We start from the raw sequence: 23,258 nt of genomic DNA, 5'->3' as shown, positions 1-23,258 counted from the left end.
TGAACGACTGGTCGGCCAAATGAGAGATCAGCAACATTAGTGTTATTGTAAATGTTGTTGAGGTCATTGTTTGTTTATCCTCCAAACTTTGGGATACACAAATAAGTCGATGTGTCCAAAAACATAGTTACTGACTTTGTAGGGGGCAGAATAGTTTTCCTATATTCAAGGAATATTCGAGATTTGGATATTCATTTACCAGCCCTAGTGCATGCGTGCCGTGCGTGCGTGCGTGCGTGCGTGCGCGCGTGCGTGCGTGCGTGCGTGCGTGCGTGCGTGCGTGCGTGCGTGCGTGCGCGTACTCACAGTGATAACAGCCTTGCTCAGACACAGAGATCCTCGACATCCAAACTCCGTCTCATCCTGTGACTTGTAGTAACTCAGAGTGTTGTTCTTCAGAACCACCCAGCGGTCCTGCCACCCGTGGATGTAATTGGTCCACTGGAACAATAAGACATTATTAATATCAATAAACAGCCATGGATGTAATTGGTCCACTGGAACAATAAGACATTATTAATATCAATAAACAGCCGTGGATGTAATTGGTCCACTGGAACAATAAGACATTATTAATATCAATAAACAGCCCATGGATGTAATTGGTCCACTGGAACAATAAGACATTATTAATATTAATAAACAGCCGTGGATGTAATTGGTCCACTGGAACAATAAGACATTATTAATATTAATAAACAGCCATGGATGTAATTGGTCCACTGGAACAATAAGACATTATTAATATTAATAAACAGCCGTGGATGTAATTGGTCCACTGGAACAATAAGACATTATTAATATCAATAAACAGCCATGGATGTAATTGGTCCACTGGAACAATAAGACATTATTAATATTAATAAACAGCCATGGATGTAATTGGTCCACTGGAACAATAAGACATTATTAATATCAATAAACAGCCATGGATGTAATTGGTCCACTGGAACAATAAGACATTATTAATATTAATAAACAGCCATGGATGTAATTGGTCCACTGGAACAATAAGACATTATTAATATTAATAAACAGCCATGGATGTAATTGGTCCACTGGAACAATAAGACATTATTAATATCAATAAACAGCCATGGATGTAATTGGTCCACTGGAACAATAAGACATTATTAATATTAATAAACAGCCATGGATGTAATTGGTCCACTGGAACAATAAGACATTATTAATATCAATAAACAGCCGTGGATGTAATTGGTCCACTGGAACAATAAGACATTATTAATATCAATAAACAGCCATGGATGTAATTGGTCCACTGGAACAATAAGACATTATTAATATTAATAAACAGCCGTGGATGTAATTGGTCCACTGGAACAATAAGACATTATTAATATTAATAAACAGCCATGGATGTAATTGGTCCACTGGAACAATAAGACATTATTAATATCAATAAACAGCCATGGATGTAATTGGTCCACTGGAACAATAAGACATTATTAATATCAATAAACAGCCATGGATGTAATTGGTCCACTGGAACAATAAGACATTATTAATATCAATAAACAGCCATGGATGTAATTGGTCCACTGGAACAATAAGACATTATTAATATCAATAAACAGCCATGGATGTAATTGGTCCACTGGAACAATAAGACATTATTAATATTAATAAACAGCCATGGATGTAATTGGTCCACTGGAACAATAAGACATTATTAATATCAATAAACAGCCATGGATGTAATTGGTCCACTGGAACAATAAGACATTATTAATATCAATAAACAGCCATGGATGTAATTGGTCCACTGGAACAATAAGACATTATTAATATTAATAAACAGCCGTGGATGTAATTGGTCCACTGGAACAATAAGACATTATTAATATCAATAAACAGCCATGGATGTAATTGGTCCACTGGAACAATAAGACATTATTAATATCAATAAACAGCCATGGATGTAATTGGTCCACTGGAACAATAAGACATTATTAATATCAATAAACAGCCATGGATGTAATTGGTCCACTGGAACAATAAGACATTATTAATATTAATAAACAGCCATGGATGTAATTGGTCCACTGGAACAATAAGACATTATTAATATTAATAAACAGCCGTGGATGTAATTGGTCCACTGGAACAATAAGACATTATTAATATCAATAAACAGCCATGGATGTAATTGGTCCACTGGAACAATAAGACATTATTAATATCAATAAACAGCCATGGATGTAATTGGTCCACTGGAACAATAAGACATTATTAATATCAATAAACAGCCGTGGATGTAATTGGTCCACTGGAACAATAAGACATTATTAATATTAATAAACAGCCGTGGATGTAATTGGTCCACTGGAACAATAAGACATTATTAATATCAATAAACAGCCATGGATGTAATTGGTCCACTGGAACAATAAGACATTATTAATATCAATAAACAGCCATGGATGTAATTGGTCCACTGGAACATTAAGACATTATTAATATCAATAAACAGCCATGGATGTAATTGGTCCACTGGAACAATAAGACATTATTAATATTAATAAACAGCCATGGATGTAATTGGTCCACTGGAACAATAAGACATTATTAATATCAATAAACAGCCATGGATGTAATTGGTCCACTGGAACAATAAGACATTATTAATATCAATAAACAGCCGTGGATGTAATTGGTCCACTGGAACAATAAGACATTATTAATATCAATAAACAGCCATGGATGTAATTGGTCCACTGGAACAATAAGACATTATTAATATCAATAAACAGCCATGGATGTAATTGGTCCACTGGAACAATAAGACATTATTAATATCAATAAACAGCCATGGATGTAATTGGTCCACTGGAACAATAAGACATTATTAATATCAATAAACAGCCGTGGATGTAATTGGTCCACTGGAACAATAAGACATTATTAATATCAATAAACAGCCATGGATGTAATTGGTCCACTGGAACAATAAGACATTATTAATATCAATAAACAGCCGTGGATGTAATTGGTCCACTGGAACAATAAGACATTATTAATATTAATAAACAGCCATGGATGTAATTGGTCCACTGGAACAATAAGACATTATTAATATCAATAAACAGCCATGGATGTAATTGGTCCACTGGAACAATAAGACATTATTAATATCAATAAACAGCCGTGGATGTAATTGGTCCACTGGAACAATAAGACATTATTAATATCAATAAACAGCCGTGGATGTAATTGGTCCACTGGAACAATAAGACATTATTCATATTAATAAACAGCCATGGATGTAATTGGTCCACTGGAACAATAAGACATTATTAATATCAATAAACAGCCATGGATGTAATTGGTCCACTGGAACAATAAGACATTATTAATATTAATAAACAGCCATGGATGTAATTGGTCCACTGGAACAATAAGACATTATTAATATTAATAAACAGCCGTGGATGTAATTGGTCCACTGGAACAATAAGACATTATTAATATTAATAAACAGCCATGGATGTAATTGGTCCACTGGAACAATAAGACATTATTAATATCAATAAACAGCCGTGGATGTAATTGGTCCACTGGAACAATAAGACATTATTAATATCAATAAACAGCCATGGATGTAATTGGTCCACTGGAACAATAAGACATTATTAATATTAATAAACAGCCATGGATGTAATTGGTCCACTGGAACAATAAGACATTATTAATATCAATAAACAGCCATGGATGTAATTGGTCCACTGGAACAATAAGACATTATTAATATTAATAAACAGCCATGGATGTAATTGGTCCACTGGAACAATAAGACATTATTAATATCAATAAACAGCCATGGATGTAATTGGTCCACTGGAACAATAAGACATTATTAATATCAATAAACAGCCATGGATGTAATTGGTCCACTGGAACAATAAGACATTATTAATATTAATAAACAGCCATGGATGTAATTGGTCCACTGGAACAATAAGACATTATTAATATCAATAAACAGCCATGGATGTAATTGGTCCACTGGAACAATAAGACATTATTAATATCAATAAACAGCCATGGATGTAATTGGTCCACTGGAACAATAAGACATTATTAATATCAATAAACAGCCATGGATGTAATTGGTCCACTGGAACAATAAGACATTATTAATATTAATAAACAGCCATGGATGTAATTGGTCCACTGGAACAATAAGACATTATTAATATCAATAAACAGCCATGGATGTAATTGGTCCACTGGAACAATAAGACATTATTAATATCAATAAACAGCCATGGATGTAATTGGTCCACATTACATTACATTACATTACAGTCATTTAGCAGACGCTTTTATCCAAAGCGACTTACAATAAGTGTATTCAACATAGGTAGGGAACAAAAACTACTAATCACCAGAAGTCTTTAGTGCATTTTCTGCAAAAACAAGCAACCAAGAGTATACCTAGCGCTAAGGTAAAAGTGCAATATATCAGCTACCTATTTCCTTAAACAGATGAGACAAAATAGCTAAATCAAATGAGCATGAGCTAAAACAATTAAGTGTATCGACTAAACAAGATCCAATAAACAATACAACAATAGAAAACAAGCGTTCGTACAACTAGTTAACAACAAGTAGGTCAGGCAGAGAGGAAGGGTAGTGTTTCCTGAAGAGGTGGGTTTTCAACCTGCGGCGAAATATGGGCAGTGACTCTGCTGTCCACTGGAACAATAAGACATTATTAATATTAATAAACAGCCATGGATGTAATTGGTCCACTGGAACAATAAGACATTATTAATATTAATAAACAGCCATGGATGTAATTGGTCCACTGGAACAATAATAACATTATTAACACCATGGAGGCCCGGGGCGGAGATCTCTGTCAAGTTCAAGTTCATGGTCAAGTGCCCAAGTCGGAGATTGATAAATAGGACGGAGATTAATGATATCAAAACCGATCGCATCGCTCCACAGCCTAGGAGCGCTTGTTGCCCAATCCTCGATGACGCGCAAGAGTGACACGTCATCGAAAATGTTCCCTGCCTGTTTAGCTGACGAAAACGAAAATCTTAAAACGTTCATATAACTCGCGATCTAAATCATCTCCCGTTGTTGTCGATCGACTCTAGAGTGGTGTGGCCAGGGGCGCAATTGGGTGGGGGACGGGGAGGGTCACGTCCCCTGCCAACGTCACATTGGTCCCCCCCAAATGAGTTGGGGGGTCCCCTGCAACGTCACATGTCCCCCCCTGGCTCCAAAGTTATCTTAGGAGTAATACTTTTGAAATCTTGCGTTCATAAACGCGATATATTTTGAAGGATGTATTTGGTCCACCCCCGTGTAAATCCCAAAATGGTTTGGCCCGTTCTGCCTTTCTGCTGTTCGCCCGGCTCAGTTTGGAAGTTGTTACACCGCCATCAGTGACCCATTGTTCTTTGCACTCTGTGGTGATTGCGTAATGATTGTAATAATACAGGAACAGGATTCAATAGGTCACCACTTTTGGTGTCACGCACTGTTTTTGACTTCTTGTTTACGCTGAACACGTGTATTAACTTAGATCATATACTTTATCGTCTAGTACAGTGGTTGCCAAACTTGTTTGTGTCAAGGACCCCCAAATGGACACTTATTAGCCCGCGGACCCCCATTTGAAGAGATATGCCAGGGACCCCATAAGAGAAGATTTATACGGCTCTAGCAGTGATTCTCAACCCGTTTAATTTCAAGGACCCCCAGTTTGACGAGCAACTCAGAGAGTGTAACACATGGAACCAAATGGACCCTTACGGGTCTGTAACTCTGAGAGTGTAACACATGGAACCAAATGGACCCTTACGGGTCTGTAACTCTGAGAGTGTAACACATGGAACCAAATGGACCCTTATGGGTCTGTAACTCTGAGAGTGTAACACATGGAACCAAATGGACCCTTATGGGTCTGTAACTCTGAGAGTGTAACACATGGAACCAAATGGACCCTTATGGGTCTGTAACTCTGAGAGTGTAACACATGGAACCAAATGGACCCTTATGGGTCTGTAACTCTGAGAGTGTAACACATGGAACCAAATGGACCCTTATGGGTCTGTAACTCTGAGAGTGTAACACATGGAACCAAATGGACCCTTATGGGTCTGTAACTCTGAGAGTGTAACACATGGAACCAAATGGACCCTTATGGGTCTGTAACTCTGAGAGTGTAACACATGGAACCAAATGGACCCTTACGGGTCTGTAACTCAGAGAGTGTAACACATGGAACCAAATGGACCCTTACGGGTCTGTAACTCTGAGAGTGTAACACATGGAACCAAATGGACCCTTACGGGTCTGCAACTCTGAGAGTGTAACACATGGAACCAAATGGACCCTTATGGGTCTGTAACTCTGAGAGTGTAACACATGGAACCAAATGGACCCTTACGGGTCTGTAACTCTGAGAGTGTAACACATGGAACCAAATGGACCCTTACGGGTCTGTAACTCTGAGAGTGTAACACATGGAACCAAATGGACCCTTACGGGTCTGTAACTCAGAGAGTGTAACACATGGAACCAAATGGACCCTTACGGGTCTGTGACTCTGAGAGTGTAACACATGGAACCAAATAGGTCTGTAACTCTGAGAGTGTAACACATGGAACCAAATGGACCCTTATGGGACATAAAGAATCATAGGTGTATTACTTCTGTTCCTAGATGACTGTGTCTCTGTGTACAGTACGTGATGTCACTGATGTGTCACCATGTGTTGTTCCTGATTACTGTAAAACGCTGCTCTGGATTACCTGATCTGTAAGTTGTAATTTGACCCATTCTGGGCGGGAACCCCTTTTTGGTGTTTATAAGCATTATGTTATCTGTTGAAAAATAGCAGATCTACAAGCTCATAGCGCACCACCGAGTGCCACGCTTTGAGCTTGTAGGTCTGCTATTTTAGAAAAATTGTGAAAATGTGGCGCAAATCTTTGAATATATTAAATTATTTCAGAGCGAACGTTTTTAACTCATATCTTTGCTTCTGGGAGGGGGGGGGGGGGTACATATTAATTACATATATTTTTGGAGGTCCTTGACATGAAAATGTTTGAGAACCAGCGATACAGAAACATGAGGGTTTTTCAGAAAACCGTCAGGATTTAGAAGACATTTTGTAGAACGGAGCTCAGGTCTACATGGGTTAACCCATTCTGGGCAGGAACCCCTTTTGGTGTTAGCATTATGTTATACTTTAGCTATTGAAAAATAGCAGAGCGCCACCGAGTGGCGCGCTACGAGCTTGTAGGTCTGCTATTTTTGAAAAATCGAAGAACGACTGACATAGAAACATAGCTTTTTCAGAAAACTGTCAGGATGTAGAAGACATTTGTAGAATGGAGCTCAGGTCTACATGGGGTTAAGGAATGAATGAAACCAGTTTGATGTCAACGCGCCGCTGAGGATTACGACCAACTGACAACCATGATGTCACAGACAGGAAACGTGGCAGACAGTCCTGTTGTGACGTGTGTGTGCATGCTTGTAGTGCATGCTTGTGTGTGTGTGTGTGTGTGTGTGTGTGTGTGTGTGTGTTTGTGCGCGTGCGTGCATGTGTGTGTGTATGCTTGTAGTGCATGCTTGTGTGTGTGTGTGTGTGTTTGCGCGCATGCTTGCATGTGTGTGTGCGGCACGTGCAATGGGACAAACAAACAAAAAAAGCGGGTTCTCACAAACAAACGGCTGAACTTTGTGTGTTGTCAGAACAGGGTGTGGGGGGGGGGGGGGGGCAGAAGACCTGCTATTTTTCAACAGCTAAAGTATAACATAATGCTTAAAACACCAAAAGGGGTTCCCGTCCAGAACGGGTTAACAGCCTCTCCGTGTTGTGTCGTAACACCAACAAACAGCTCTCAGTAATCCAGTGTTCTGTATCGGACGCTTAATCCGGTCGCTGTGAGTTATTCAGTTAACCCAGAAAGACCTGGAGCGCGTCTGTGTCGCCTGGCAGCGTCTAACCACTCTCTCTAAACCTTATTTTAAACTTTAGCTGTTGAAAAATAGCAGATCTACAAGCTCGTAGCGCGGCACCGAGTGCCGCGCTACGAGCTTGTAGATCTGCTATTTTAGAAAAGTCGTGAAAGTGCGGCGCACATCTTTGAATATATATTTGATCAACGTTTTTTAACTCGTATATCTGCTTCTGGGCGGGGGGGGGGGGGGGGGGGTGGTGTCCCTGGAACAATATATTTTCAGATGGGGGTCGGCGGCCGATTACATATAATGTTTTTGCGGTCCTTGACATGAAATAGTTTGAGAACCACTGATATAGAAACATGAGGTTTAAACCCTGTGAGAACCACTGATATAGAAACATGGGGTTTTAACCCTGTGAGAACCACTGATATAGAAACATGAGGTTTAAACCCTGTGAGAACCACTGATATAGAAACATGGGGTTTAAACCCTGTGAGAACCACTGATATAGAAACATGGGGTTTAAACCCTGTGAGAACCACTGATATAGAAACATGGGGTTTAAACCCTGTGAGAACCACTGATATAGAAACATGAGGTTTAAACCCTGTGAGAACCTCTGATATAGAAACATGAGGTTTAACCCTGTGAGAACCACTGATATAGAAACATGAGGTTTAAACCCTGTGAGAACCACTGATATAGAAACATGAGGTTTAAACCCTGTGAGAACCACTGATATAGAAACATGAGGTTTAAACCCTGTGAGAACCACTGATATAGAAACATGAGGTTTAAACCCTGTGAGAACCACTGATATAGAAACATGAGGTTTAAACCCTGTGAGAACCACTGATATAGAAACATGAGGTTTAAACCCTGTGAGAACCACTGATATAGAAACATGGGGTTTAAACCCTGTGAGAACCACTGATATAGAAACATGAGGTTTAAACCCTGTGAGAACCACTGATATAGAAACATGAGGTTTAACCCTGTGAGAACCTCTGATATAGAAACATGAGGTTTAAACCCTGTGAGAACCACTGATATAGAAACATGAGGTTTAAACCCTGTGAGAACCACTGATATAGAAACATGAGGTTTTAACCCTGTGAGAACCACTGACACACAAACATGAGGTTTTCAGAAAAATGGCAGGATTTAGAAGACTTTTTGTAGAATCTGGTGTCGGGTCTTAATGGGTTAACACAGTGAGTCAGTCTGTGAGCGGCGGACAGCATATGCTGCGCTAATCTGTCTGCACACTGTGCGCACGCACGTACACGCGCACACACACACACACACACACACACACACACACCTTGTTTCTTAACACAACCACAGTTGGCACACACAGCAACACATGTGAAATAGTCCCCCTCATCCAGGCTACGATTGTAGGTCTTTTAACAGACAGTCTTCATCCTGAGAGATTTACAGTAGCAATATAAACACATGCATAGAATGAAGAGACAGTAAACTATAGGATCATAGAATGAAGAGACAGTAAACTATAGGATCATAGAATGCAGAGAGACAGTAAACTATAGGATCATAGAATGAAGAGACAGTAAACTATAGGATCACCTTTTGATGACATTTAGCCTCTCAGACCCATCTGAGCCACGGACCACCTTTTGATGACATTTAGCCTCTCAGACCCATCTGAGCCACGGACCACCATTTGATGACATTTAGCCTCTCAGACCCATTTGAGCCACGGACCACCGTTTGATGACATTTAGCCATACTTTAGCTATTGAAAAATAGCAGATCTACAAGCTCATAGCGCGGCACCGAGTGCCGCGCTACGAGCTTGTAGGTCTGCTATTTCTTTTTTTTTTTAAATCGTGAAATGTGGCGCAAATCTTTGGATGTATATCCTTTCAGAGCGATCGTTTTTTAACTCAAATCGTTGCTTCTGAGGGGGTCCCTGGAATGACATATTTTCAGATGTGGGTTGGCGGCCAATTACATATAATGTTTTTGCGGTCCTTGACATGAAATAGTTTGAGAACCACTGATATAGAAACATGAGGTATTTCACAAACTGTCAGGATTTAGAAGAGATTTTTTTTTAAATGTCGACGTCAGGTCTAAATGGGTTAATAATTATCAATCAAAGCACAGTGTTTACCTTGCTGAGGACTCCGCTGTACTCCACCACACCCACAGAGGGCGCTGTGGCAGAATCCAACGGCTCCACATCCTCATCGGACCCCGAGGAGTTCCAGCTCTGGCTGTCTGACATTATAGCTGGAAATAAAACAGAAAAAACATACAAAATATATTAAAATATGAATGTATGATATACTATAAAGCGGTGCCTACTTGGAACAATGCAAGTTGGAAATGCCCTTTTATGACCATATATGGAGTTCTTTGTCAGGCATGCCCGAATATGGAGTATAGAGAGTATGCACATGCATGATGTTCCCATCAGGACACGCCCCCTCATCTAGACTGATGAGTGTTGGAGTTTGGAAGCGCTCGTTGGAAGTCACTCAACCGTCCTGCGTACCACCTGCTTCTAAGGGTGCGTTCGGAAATGCGCACCGGAAATGTGGTCAGTTTGTTGAGTGTGGTGGGCGGTGACGTCACAGTGTGCCTTATTTACGAACGACCACAGCTGTGACGCATTCACACCGCCGACACCGGACAACCCCAGCTTCAGGGTAGGGTCGCTCAGTGGACAACCCCAGCTTCAGGGTAGGGTCGCTCAGTGGACGACCCCAGCTTCAGGGTAGGGTCGCTCAGTGGACAACCCCAGCTTCAGGGTAGGGTCGCTCAGTGGACAACCCCAGCTTCAGGGTAGGGTCGCTCAGTGGACAACCCCAGCTTCAGGGTAGGGTCGCTCAGTGGACGACCCCAGCTTCAGGGTAGGGTCGCTCAGTGGACAACCCCAGCTTCAGGGTAGGGTCGCTCAGTGGACGACCCCAGCTTCAGGGTAGGGTCGCTCAGTGGACGACCCCAGCTTCAGGGTAGGGTCGCTCAGTGGACGACCCCAGCTTCAGGGTAGGGTCGCTCAGTGGACAACCCCAGCTTCAGGGTAGGGTCGCTCAGTGGACAACCCCAGCTTCAGGGTAGGGTCGCTCAGTGGACAACCCCAGCTTCAGGGTAGGGTCGCTCAGTGGACGACCCCAGCTTCAGGGTAGGGTCGCTCAGTGGACAACCCCAGCTTCAGGGTAGGGTCGCTCAGTGGACGACCCCAGCTTCAGGGTAGGGTCGCTCAGTGGACAACCCCAGCTTCAGGGTAGGGTCGCTCAGTGGACGACCCCAGCTTCAGGGTAGGGTCGCTCAGTGGACGACCCCAGCTTCAGGGTAGGGTCGCTCAGTGGACGACCCCAGCTTCAGGGTAGGGTCGCTCAGTGGACAACCCCAGCTTCAGGGTAGGGTCGCTCAGTGGACAACCCCAGCTTCAGGGTAGGGTCGCTCAGTGGACAACCCCAGCTTCAGGGTAGGGTCGCTCAGTGGACAACCCCAGCTTCAGGGTAGGGTCGCTCAGTGGACGACCCCAGCTTCAGGGTAGGGTCGCTCAGTGGACGACCCCAGCTTCAGGGTAGGGTCGCTCAGTGGACGACCCCAGCTTCAGGGTAGGGTCGCTCAGTGGACGACCCCAGCTTCAGGGTAGGGTCGCTCAGTGGACGACCCCAGCTTCAGGGTAGGGTCGCTCAGTGGACGACCCCAGCTTCAGGGTAGGGTCGCTCAGTGGACAACCCCAGCTTCAGGGTAGGGTCGCTCAGTGGACAACCCCAGCTTCAGGGTAGGGTCGCTCAGTGGACGACCCCAGCTTCAGGGTAGGGTCGCTCAGTGGACAACCCCAGCTTCAGGGTAGGGTCGCTCAGTGGACAACCCCAGCTTCAGGGTAGGGTCGCTCAGTGGACAACCCCAGCTTCAGGGTAGGGTCCGCTCAGTGGACGACCCCAGCTTCAGGGTAGGGTCGCTCAGTGGACGACCCCAGCTTCAGGGTAGGGTCGCTCAGTGGACAACCCCAGCTTCAGGGTAGGGTCGCTCAGTGGACGACCCCAGCTTCAGGGTAGGGTCGCTCAGTGGACGACCCCAGCTTCAGGGTAGGGTCGCTCAGTGGACGACCCCAGCTTCAGGGTAGGGTCGCTCAGTGGACGACCCCAGCTTCAGGGCAGGGTCCGCTCAGTGGACGACCCCAGCTTCAGGGTAGGGTCGCTCAGTGGACGACCCCAGCTTCAGGGTAGGGTCGCTCAGTGGACAACCCCAGCTTCAGGGTAGGGTCGCTCAGTGGACGACCCCAGCTTCAGGGTAGGGTCGCTCAGTGGACAACCCCAGCTTCAGGGTAGGGTCGCTCAGTGGACAACCCCAGCTTCAGGGTAGGGTCGCTCAGTGGACGACCCCAGCTTCAGGGTAGGGTCGCTCAGTGGACAACCCCAGCTTCAGGGTAGGGTCGCTCAGTGGACAACCCCAGCTTCAGGGTAGGGTCGCTCAGTGGACGACCCCAGCTTCAGGGTAGGGTCGCTCAGTGGACGACCCCAGCTTCAGGGTAGGGTCGCTCAGTGGACGACCCCAGCTTCAGGGTAGGGTCGCTCAGTGGACGACCCCAGCTTCAGGGTAGGGTCGCTCAGTGGACGACCCCAGCTTCAGGGTAGGGTCGCTCAGTGGACAACCCCAGCTTCAGGGTAGGGTCGCTCAGTGGACAACCCCAGCTTCAGGGTAGGGTCGCTCAGTGGACAACCCCAGCTTCAGGGTAGGGTCGCTCAGTGGACGACCCCAGCTTCAGGGTAGGGTCGCTCAGTGGACGACCCCAGCTTCAGGGTAGGGTCGCTCAGTGGACGACCCCAGCTTCAGGGTAGGGTCGCTCAGTGGACGACCCCAGCTTCAGGGTAGGGTCGCTCAGTGGACGACCCCAGCTTCAGGGTAGGGTCGCTCAGTGGACGACCCCAGCTTCAGGGTAGGGTCGCTCAGTGGACGACCCCAGCTTCAGGGTAGGGTCGCTCAGTGGACGACCCCAGCTTCAGGGTAGGGTCCGCTCAGTGGACAACCCCAGCTTCAGGGTAGGGTCGCTCAGTGGACGACCCCAGCTTCAGGGTAGGGTCCGCTCAGTGGACAACCCCAGCTTCAGGGTAGGGTCGCTCAGTGGACGACCCCAGCTTCAGGGTAGGGTCGCTCAGTGGACAACCCCAGCTTCAGGGTAGGGTCGCTCAGTGGACGACCCCAGCTTCAGGGTAGGGTCGCTCAGTGGACGACCCCAGCTTCAGGGTAGGGTCGCTCAGTGGACGACCCCAGCTTCAGGGTAGGGTCGCTCAGTGGACGACCCCAGCTTCAGGGTAGGGTCGCTCAGTGGACGACCCCAGCTTCAGGGTAGGGTCGCTCAGTGGACGACCCCAGCTTCAGGGTAGGGTCGCTCAGTGGACAACCCCAGCTTCAGGGTAGGGTCGCTCAGTGGACAACCCCAGCTTCAGGGTAGGGTCGCTCAGTGGACGACCCCAGCTTCAGGGTAGGGTCGCTCAGTGGACGACCCCAGCTTCAGGGTAGGGTCGCTCAGTGGACGACCCCAGCTTCAGGGTAGGGTCGCTCAGTGGACGACCCCAGCTTCAGGGTAGGGTCGCTCAGTGGACGACCCCAGCTTCAGGGTAGGGTCCGCTCAGTGGACAACCCCAGCTTCAGGGTAGGGTCGCTCAGTGGACGACCCCAGCTTCAGGGTAGGGTCCGCTCAGTGGACAACCCCAGCTTCAGGGTAGGGTCGCTCAGTGGACGACCCCAGCTTCAGGGTAGGGTCGCTCAGTGGACAACCCCAGCTTCAGGGTAGGGTCGCTCAGTGGACGACCCCAGCTTCAGGGTAGGGTCGCTCAGTGGACGACCCCAGCTTCAGGGTAGGGTCGCTCAGTGGACGACCCCAGCTTCAGGGTAGGGTCGCTCAGTGGACGACCCCAGCTTCAGGGTAGGGTCGCTCAGTGGACGACCCCAGCTTCAGGGTAGGGTCGCTCAGTGGACAACCCCAGCTTCAGGGTAGGGTCGCTCAGTGGACAACCCCAGCTTCAGGGTAGGGTCGCTCAGTGGACAACCCCAGCTTCAGGGTAGGGTCGCTCAGTGGACAACCCCAGCTTCAGGGTAGGGTCGCTCAGTGGACAACCCCAGCTTCAGGGTAGGGTCGCTCAGTGGACAACCCCAGCTTCAGGGTAGGGTCCGCTCAGTGGACAACCCCAGCTTCAGGGTAGGGTCCGCTCAGTGGACAACCCCAGCTTCAGGGTAGGGTCGCTCAGTGGACGACCCCAGCTTCAGGGTAGGGTCGCTCAGTGGACGACCCCAGCTTCAGGGTAGGGTCGCTCAGTGGACAACCCCAGCTTCAGGGTAGGGTCGCTCAGTGGACGACCCCAGCTTCAGGGTAGGGTCGCTCAGTGGACGACCCCAGCTTCAGGGTAGGGTCGCTCAGTGGACAACCCCAGCTTCAGGGTAGGGTCGCTCAGTGGACGACCCCAGCTTCAGGGTAGGGTCCGCTCAGTGGACAACCCCAGCTTCAGGGTAGGGTCGCTCAGTGGACAACCCCAGCTTCAGGGTAGGGTCGCTCAGTGGACGACCCCAGCTTCAGGGTAGGGTCGCTCAGTGGACAACCCCAGCTTCAGGGTAGGGTCGCTCAGTGGACGACCCCAGCTTCAGGGTAGGGTCGCTCAGTGGACAACCCCAGCTTCAGGGTAGGGTCGCTCAGTGGACAACCCCAGCTTCAGGGTAGGGTCGCTCAGTGGACGACCCCAGCTTCAGGGTAGGGTCGCTCAGTGGACGACCCCAGCTTCAGGGTAGGGTCGCTCAGTGGACGACCCCAGCTTCAGGGTAGGGTCGCTCAGTGGACGACCCCAGCTTCAGGGTAGGGTCGCTCAGTGGACGACCCCAGCTTCAGGGTAGGGTCGCTCAGTGGACGACCCCAGCTTCAGGGTAGGGTCGCTCAGTGGACGACCCCAGCTTCAGGGTAGGGTCGCTCAGTGGACAACCCCAGCTTCAGGGTAGGGTCGCTCAGTGGACAACCCCAGCTTCAGGGTAGGGTCGCTCAGTGGACAACCCCAGCTTCAGGGTAGGGTCGCTCAGTGGACGACCCCAGCTTCAGGGTAGGGTCGCTCAGTGGACAACCCCAGCTTCAGGGTAGGGTCGCTCAGTGGACAACCCCAGCTTCAGGGTAGGGTCGCTCAGTGGACAACTCCAGCTTCAGGGTAGGGTCGCTCAGTGGACAACCCCAGCTTCAGGGTAGGGTCGCTCAGTAGACGACCCCAGCTTCAGGGTAGGGTCGCTCAGTGGACAACCCCAGCTTCAGGGTAGGGTCGCTCAGTGGACGACCCCAGCTTCAGGGTAGGGTCGCTCAGTGGACGACCCCAGCTTCAGGGTAGGGTCGCTCAGTGGACGACCCCAGCTTCAGGGTAGGGTCGCTCAGTGCGGGCACCCGGCACACCCGGTGCGCAGCGCACTGTGCACTGAATAAACAAACAACAAGAAAGCACACCAGTGCGTTCAGGGCGCATTTCCGAACGCACCCAGAATGTCACATAATGCAGGAGGCAGCAAAATGTTGTGTTATTGAAAACAAGCGCTTCCAAACTCTGACACTTAGAAAAAATAATCAAACGCAGGGCATTTCTTGACAGAAAGTAGCTCGTAACGTTTCTATGGTGGATGTTCTCTTAACGTTTCTACGGTGGATGTTCATGAAACTAAAACTTTGCAGACAGAAAGAGGATAATTCAAGCTTTTCGTACAGCTGCAATGTTGGTGAGTTTAACATTGTTTAGTGCAATCAGACAGGACTTTGTGTGGATGAATGGGCTGTCGAGGCCAGAAAGTAGTTTTTTGCCACTCAGTGGGCGTTCCCGCAGGGGTTCCCCCTGGAACCCCTCACTCAAGGACCTCTGGGGGGTCCTTGAAATCGTGAAAATGTGGCACAAATCTTTGAATATAATATTCTTTCAGAGCGTTTTTCTTTAACTCATATTTTTGCTTCTGGGAGGGGGTGGGGGGTCCCTGGAACAACATATTTTCAGATGGGGGTCGGCGGCCAAATACAGATAATTCTGGGGGTCCTTGACATGAAAAAGTTTGAGCACCACTGATATAGAAACTTGGGTTTTTTTCCAAAAAACGGTCAGGATTTAGAAGCCATAAGTTGAAATGGCAAAATAGGGTGCATTTTGCATCCCAAAACGCAGTTTTTGGGATGCAGGGACACAATAAAACAACGACCTCTGCATCCACAGGATGCACTACTGTACTGTTTCTTATTCTAGTTTATTTTGCTAGCTTTAGTTATAATAATCATGTCTTCTTCTGTTTTTCTACATGAATATAACCACATTATAATAACCATATAAAATGAAATGGGAGTTAACCCATTCAGACCCGAGTTAAAAACATTCACTTTGAAATAATATATATTCAAAGATTTGCGCCACATTTTTACAAATTTTCAAAAATAGCAGACCTACAAGCTCCGAGTGCCGCGCTACGAGCTTGTAGATCTGCTATTTTTCAATAGCTAAATTATAACATAATGTTTAAAACACCAAAAGGGGTTCCCGCCCAGAAATGGGTTAAATGCTGCAATTTGTAAAAATGGCAAAATAATATGACTCCTAACGTCGACTCATAAAATGTCCCTGGGACTCATTTCTAGAAGACCATCCCTGCATTACATTGAAAACCTATTTACACTGAAGCTATAATTACATCACAATGATGTGTGTTGTGTTTAGGAAGTGCTAAAGAGCAAAAGCACCGACAGCCAAATCCATATGAAACTCTGAGTGTACAAACATAATGGACATATTAGTTAGATTACTGCTCTAACTCTGAGAGTACAAACATAATGGACATATTAGTTAGATTACTGCTCTAACTCTGAGAGTACAAACATAATGGACATATTAGTTAGATTACTGCTCTAACTCTGAGAGTACAAACATAATGGACATATTAGTTAGATTACTGCTCTAACTCTGAGAGTACAAACATAATGGACATATTAGTTAGATTACTGCTCTAACTCTGAGAGTACAAACATAATGGACATATTAGTTAGATTACTGCTCTAACTCTGAGAGTACAAACATAATGGACATATGAGTTAGATTACTGCTCTAACTCTGAGTGTACAAACATAATGGACATATTAGTTAGATTACTGCTCTAACTCTGAGAGTACAAACATAATGGACATATTAGTTAGATTACTGCTCTAACTCTGAGAGTACAAACATAATGGACATATTAGTTAGATTACTGCTCTAACTCTGAGTGTACAAACATAATGGACATATTAGTTAGATTACTGCTCTAACTCTGAGAGTACAAACATAATGGACATATTAGTTAGATTACTGCTCTAACTCTGAGTGTACAAACATAATGGACATATTAGTTAGATTACTGCTCTAACTCTGAGAGTACAAACATAATGGACATATTAGTTAGATTACTGCTCTGACTCTGAGAGTACAAACATAATGGACATATTAGTTAGATTACTGCTCTGACTCTGAGAGTACAAACATAATGGACATATTAGTTAGATTACTGCTCTAACTCTGAGAGTACAAACATAATGGACATATTAGTTAGATTACTGCTCTGACTCTGAGAGTACAAACATAATGGACATATTAGTTAGATTACTGCTCTAACTCTGAGAGTACAAACATAATGGACATATTAGTTAGATTACTGCTCTAACTCTGAGAGTACAAACATAATGGACATATTAGTTAGATTACTGCTCTGACTCTGAGAGTACAAACATAATGGACATATTAGTTAGATTACTGCTCTAACTCTGAGTGTACAAACATAATGGACATATTAGTTAGATTACTGCTCTGACTCTGAGGGTACAAACATAATGGACATATTAGTTAGATTACTGCTCTAACTCTGAGAGTACAAACATAATGGACATATTAGTTAGATTACTGCTCTGACTCTGAGAGTACAAACATAATGGACATATTAGTTAGATTACTGCTCTAACTCTGAGAGTACAAACATAATGGACATATTAGTTAGATTACTGCTCTAACTCTGAGAGTACAAACATAATGGACATATTAGTTAGATTACTGCTCTAACTCTGAGAGTACAAACATAATGGACATATTAGTTAGATTACTGCTCTAACTCTGAGAGTACAAACATAATGGACATATTAGTTAGATTACTGCTCTAACTCTGAGAGTACAAACATAATGGACATATTAGTTAGATTACTGCTCTAACTCTGAGTGTACAAACATAATGGACATATTAGTTAGATTACTGCTCTAACTCTGAGTGTACAAACATAATGGACATATTAGTTAGATTACTGCTCTAACTCTGAGAGTACAAACATAATGGACATATTAGTTAGATTACTGCTCTAACTCTGAGTGTACAAACATAATGGACATATTAGTTAGATTACTGCTCTAACTCTGAGAGTACAAACATAATGGACATATTAGTTAGATTACTGCTCTGACTCTGAGAGTACAAACATAATGGACATATTAGTTAGATTACTGCTCTGACTCTGAGAGTACAAACATAATGGACATATTAGTTAGATTACTGCTCTGACTCTGAGAGTACAAACATAATGGACATATTAGTTAGATTACTGCTCTGACTCTGAGAGTACAAACATAATGGACATATTAGTTAGATTACTGCTCTAACTCTGAGAGTACAAACATAATGGACATATTAGTTAGATTACTGCTCTAACTCTGAGAGTACAAACATAATGGACATATTAGTTAGATTACTGCTCTGACTCTGAGAGTACAAACATAATGGACATATTAGTTAGATTACTGCTCTAACTCTGAGTGTACAAACATAATGGACATATTAGTTAGATTACTGCTCTGACTCTGAGGGTACAAACATAATGGACATATTAGTTAGATTACTGCTCTAACTCTGAGAGTACAAACATAATGGACATATTAGTTAGATTACTGCTCTGACTCTGAGAGTACAAACATAATGGACATATTAGTTAGATTACTGCTCTAACTCTGAGAGTACAAACATAATGGACATATTAGTTAGATTACTGCTCTGACTCTGAGAGTACAAACATAATGGACATATTAGTTAGATTACTGCTCTAACTCTGAGAGTACAAACATAATGGACATATTAGTTAGATTACTGCTCTGACTCTGAGAGTACAAACATAATGGACATATTAGTTAGATTACTGCTCTAACTCTGAGAGTACAAACATAATGGACATATTAGTTAGATTACTGCTCTAACTCTGAGAGTACAAACATAATGGACATATTAGTTAGATTACTGCTCTAACTCTGAGAGTACAAACATAATGGACATATTAGTTAGATTACTGCTCTAACTCTGAGAGTACAAACATAATGGACATATTAGTTAGATTACTGCTCTGACTCTGAGAGTACAAACATAATGGACATATTAGTTAGATTACTGCTCTGACTCTGAGAGTACAAACATAATGGACATATTAGTTAGATTACTGCTCTGACTCTGAGAGTACAAACATAATGGACATATTAGTTAGATTACTGCTCTGACTCTGAGAGTACAAACATAATGGACATATTAGTTAGATTACTGCTCTAACTCTGAGTGTACAAACATAATGGACATATTAGTTAGATTACTGCTCTAACTCTGAGAGTACAAACATAATGGACATATTAGTTAGATTACTGCTCTAACTCTGAGAGTGTACCACGTTGTTGTTTTTGTCAGCAAATTTAGATTTTAGTTTTTAAGTCGTAGTCTCTTGAATAGTTTATTTGGCTTTTAGTCACATTTTAGTCACCTGGAATGTTTTAGTGTTAAGTCTAGTTTTAGTCCACTAAATGTCATAAGATTTTAGTCGACAGAATCTACAGTTCATTTAGTCGACTAAAATGCATTTTGGCGGGCCTTGATGCCGTCGTAATTGACAGATGTTACACTTGCTGAAAATAGCAGATCTACAAGCTCACAATGTGTCGCAGCGCGGCGCATTGTGAGCTTGTAGATCTGCTATTTTCAGCATGCAACCAAGTGTAAAATAACTTATCCTGGATCTCTTGTCCACTAGTCCCCTTCCTGACATTTTAGTCTAGTTTATTTGTTGACGAAATTGTCAGTATATATTTAGTCTTAATTGTAGTCATCATAGCTTAGTTTTCATTTAGCTTCCGTCAGGGGAAAAAGGTAGTCGACGGACATTTTTCGTCTTAGTTTTAGTCGACGAAATCAACACTTTAATCTAACTTTACATAATGGACGTCATGTATAGTTAGATTACAGAGAGGGTATACCGTACTGGCGCACATCATGGACATTATTGCCAGGGACGTGCAGAGGGGCGGGGGGCCGACATCCCATAAGAGGGGAGCACTTTTGGACCGAAAATAGCGAAAATAGCAGATCTACAAGCTCACAACGCGTCGCAGCGCGACAGTATAGTACTATACTATACTATTTAGTATAGTAAATAGTAATAATTCTACGTCTACTCTCCTCCATCTCATAGGTTAGGGTTAGTATAGTATAGTATAGTATAGTATAGTATAGTAAATAGTAATAATTCTACGTCTACTCTCCTCCATCTCAGAGGTTAGGGTTAGTATAGTATAGTATAGTATAGTATAGTATAGTATAGTATAGTATAGTATAGTATAGTATAGTAAATAGTAATAATTATACGTCTACTCTCCTCCATCTCATAGGTTAGGGTTAGGGTTAGTATAGTATAGTATAGTATAGTATAGTATAGTATAGTATAGTATAGTATAGTATAGTATAGTATAGTAAACAGTAATAATTCTACGTCTACTCTCCTCCATCTCAGAGGCCAAACATTATACTTTTACTGCACTGTCTGCAATATTATTTGGAAAACTTGTGTTAGTACTACTTTTATTATGTTTAGATTTGTATTTTACATTACAGCTCTATGTGTATTCCGGCTGTTTGGAAATAGCATAATATCTGAGCTTGTAGATCTGATTTTGGAAAACTTCTACCACCATATATAGTTGTGTATATTCGTACGTCTCTAAATGTTATGATGAATTGAACATGGTGGACCCTCTTGTAAACAAGTGTAACGCTTTATGGTGTCGTCCACTCACAGTTAACAGTCTTTGTATTGAGTTTGTGCTTGAAATGTACTGTGATTCTGCAAACTGTTAATAAATACTTCAATCAATCAATCAATCCAGCATGCTATAACTATAGCAGCTACACAGACTAAACCAAATGGACCTCCACAGTAACTGAATGCATTGCATAATATTACACATTATAATATTAGCATATATAGACAGTATGTGTGTACTTATGACCAGTAAGAGTAAATGTAGTTAAATACTTACCTTCGTAGAGTATACTAGTATTGGTTGTAACAAAAACAATGTTGATGCAAATTAATTAAACACTTCTCTATTTGTACTAAATTAAATTATCCATAACAGGTTTTTAACTCGTTGTATTAAACACAGTGGTTCCCAAAGTGGGGTCCGGGGACCCCCAGGGGTCCTTGAGGGAGTTCCAGGGGGTCCCCAGCCAAAGGATAGTTTGGAACCAAATGGACCCTTATGGGTCTGTAACTCTGAGAGTGTACAGATGTAACCAAATGGACCCTTATGGGTCTGTAACTCTGAGAGTGTACAGATGTAACCAAATGGACCCTTATGGGTCTGTAACTCTGAGAGTGTACAGATGTAACCAAATGGACCCTTATGGGTCTGTAACTCTGAGAGTGTACAACCCTAACGGGTCCATTTCAAATGGAACCAAATGGACCATTTGGTTCCATTTGTACACTCTCAGAGTTAAATTAACATTGATTTTACAATATAAATTGGGGGTCCCAGAGATATAAATGCCATTAAATGGGGGTCCGTAGACTAATGCATGTCAAACTGGGGGGGGGGGTCCTTGAAATTAAACGGGTTGATAATCACTGCTAGAGCCGTAAATATCTTCTCTTATGGGGGTCCCTGGCATTATCTATTCAAAAGGGGGTCGGCGGGGCTGATTAGGGTAAATGTGGGGGTCCTTGACATGAATTAAAGTTTGGGAACCACTGATTTAAACACCGTTATTCTCTAGTAGAACCAATAATGCCAGTACTAATACCAGCATTGATTGATTGATTGAAGTATTTATAGTTTGCATTTATAGTTTGCAAAATTACAGTACATTTCAGCACAAACTCAATACAACTCAATACAATTCTGTCCTTTGTCTATATAGAAGTGTCTATTTGTACGTCTCTAAATGTTTTTGATGAATTGAACATTGTGGACCCTATTGGAAACAAGTGTAATGCTTAATTGGGTCGTCCACTCACAGTTAACAGCCTTTGTATTGAGTTTGTGCTTGAAATGTACTGTAATTCTGCAAACTGTTAATACATTTTTCAATCAATCAATCAATCACAAAGACTGTTATACTGCGAGTGGACGACAACATAAAGCATTACACTTGTTTACAAGAGGGTCCACCTTGTTCAATTCATCATAACATTTAGAGACGTACAAATAGACACTTCTATATTATAGCCAAAGAACAGAAACAGGAATTCATCATAAAGGAGGTAAAAATAATTATACTCAAGTAGAAGCAATAACGCCAGTTAGTACTAACACCAGCACCAGATGCTAACTGTAGCCACACAGCTAAACCAAATGGACCCGCAACACTGTAACTGAACGCATATATAGTATTATACTCATATTATTAGTACTTTGTACTCAGTATTAAGAGTAAATGATCAGTTATTTACCTGCAGTGAAGGTTGTAATCCAGAAGTATAGTTTAAACCAACAGTAGCAGCTGTGAGACTCAGATCTGTCAAATCACTTCAAACATAAACAAATATAAAACTATTCTCTCTACTGATAATATATGATGATCAGATCAGAACGATCGATCCGTGACGTTATTATTGATCCATTATTATCGTCATCGATTGGTTTATAATCGTCGTCATCGTAGAAATAATATGTTGTTGCATTTAAAACCGACTCCCTTCTTCTGCTGTTTGGAGTGTGTGTGTGTGTGTGCTGAAGGGAGAGAGAGAGAGAGAGAGAGAGAGAGAGAGAGAGAGAGAGAGAGAGAGAGAGAGAGAGAGAGTAGAGGGGCGCTGGCTGGCTGGCTGGCTGACGTCACAGCGAGCCCAGGCAGGCCCCGCCCCCATGAACTACAGTAACCCCAGGCCCGGGCCGGCCGCTTGGTTACCATGGTAACCTGATCTCTGTTTAAAGACGTAACAACACAACAAACATGGCGCCCCCCTGGGTCCTGGTGATAGGAAACAAAAT

The 23,258-nt window shown here is 43.6% G+C and overlaps 1 protein-coding gene across 1 annotated transcript; it reads right to left on the bottom strand.

Moving 5' to 3' along the window:
• Window positions 1-306: 306 nt before the first annotated feature.
• Window positions 307-22,994, bottom strand: LOC306918074 (ceramide transfer protein-like; the record flags this gene model as incomplete). The annotated part of the gene is made up of 3 exons (XM_079530962.1): window positions 22,721-22,994; window positions 10,100-10,218; window positions 307-441 (listed from the first exon to the last, which is right to left on the bottom strand). Coding segments are annotated over exons 2-3 (249 nt in total), but the record flags the coding sequence as incomplete, so codon positions are not given.
• Window positions 22,995-23,258: the final 264 nt, after the last annotated feature.

This window comes from Electrona antarctica (genome assembly GCF_951216825.1).
Source record: "Electrona antarctica genome assembly, contig: scaffold_951, whole genome shotgun sequence".
Taxonomy (NCBI): Eukaryota; Metazoa; Chordata; class Actinopteri; order Myctophiformes; family Myctophidae; genus Electrona; species Electrona antarctica.
Note: the sequence above shows the minus strand (reverse complement) of the source record. Positions and strands in the feature narration are given on the sequence as shown.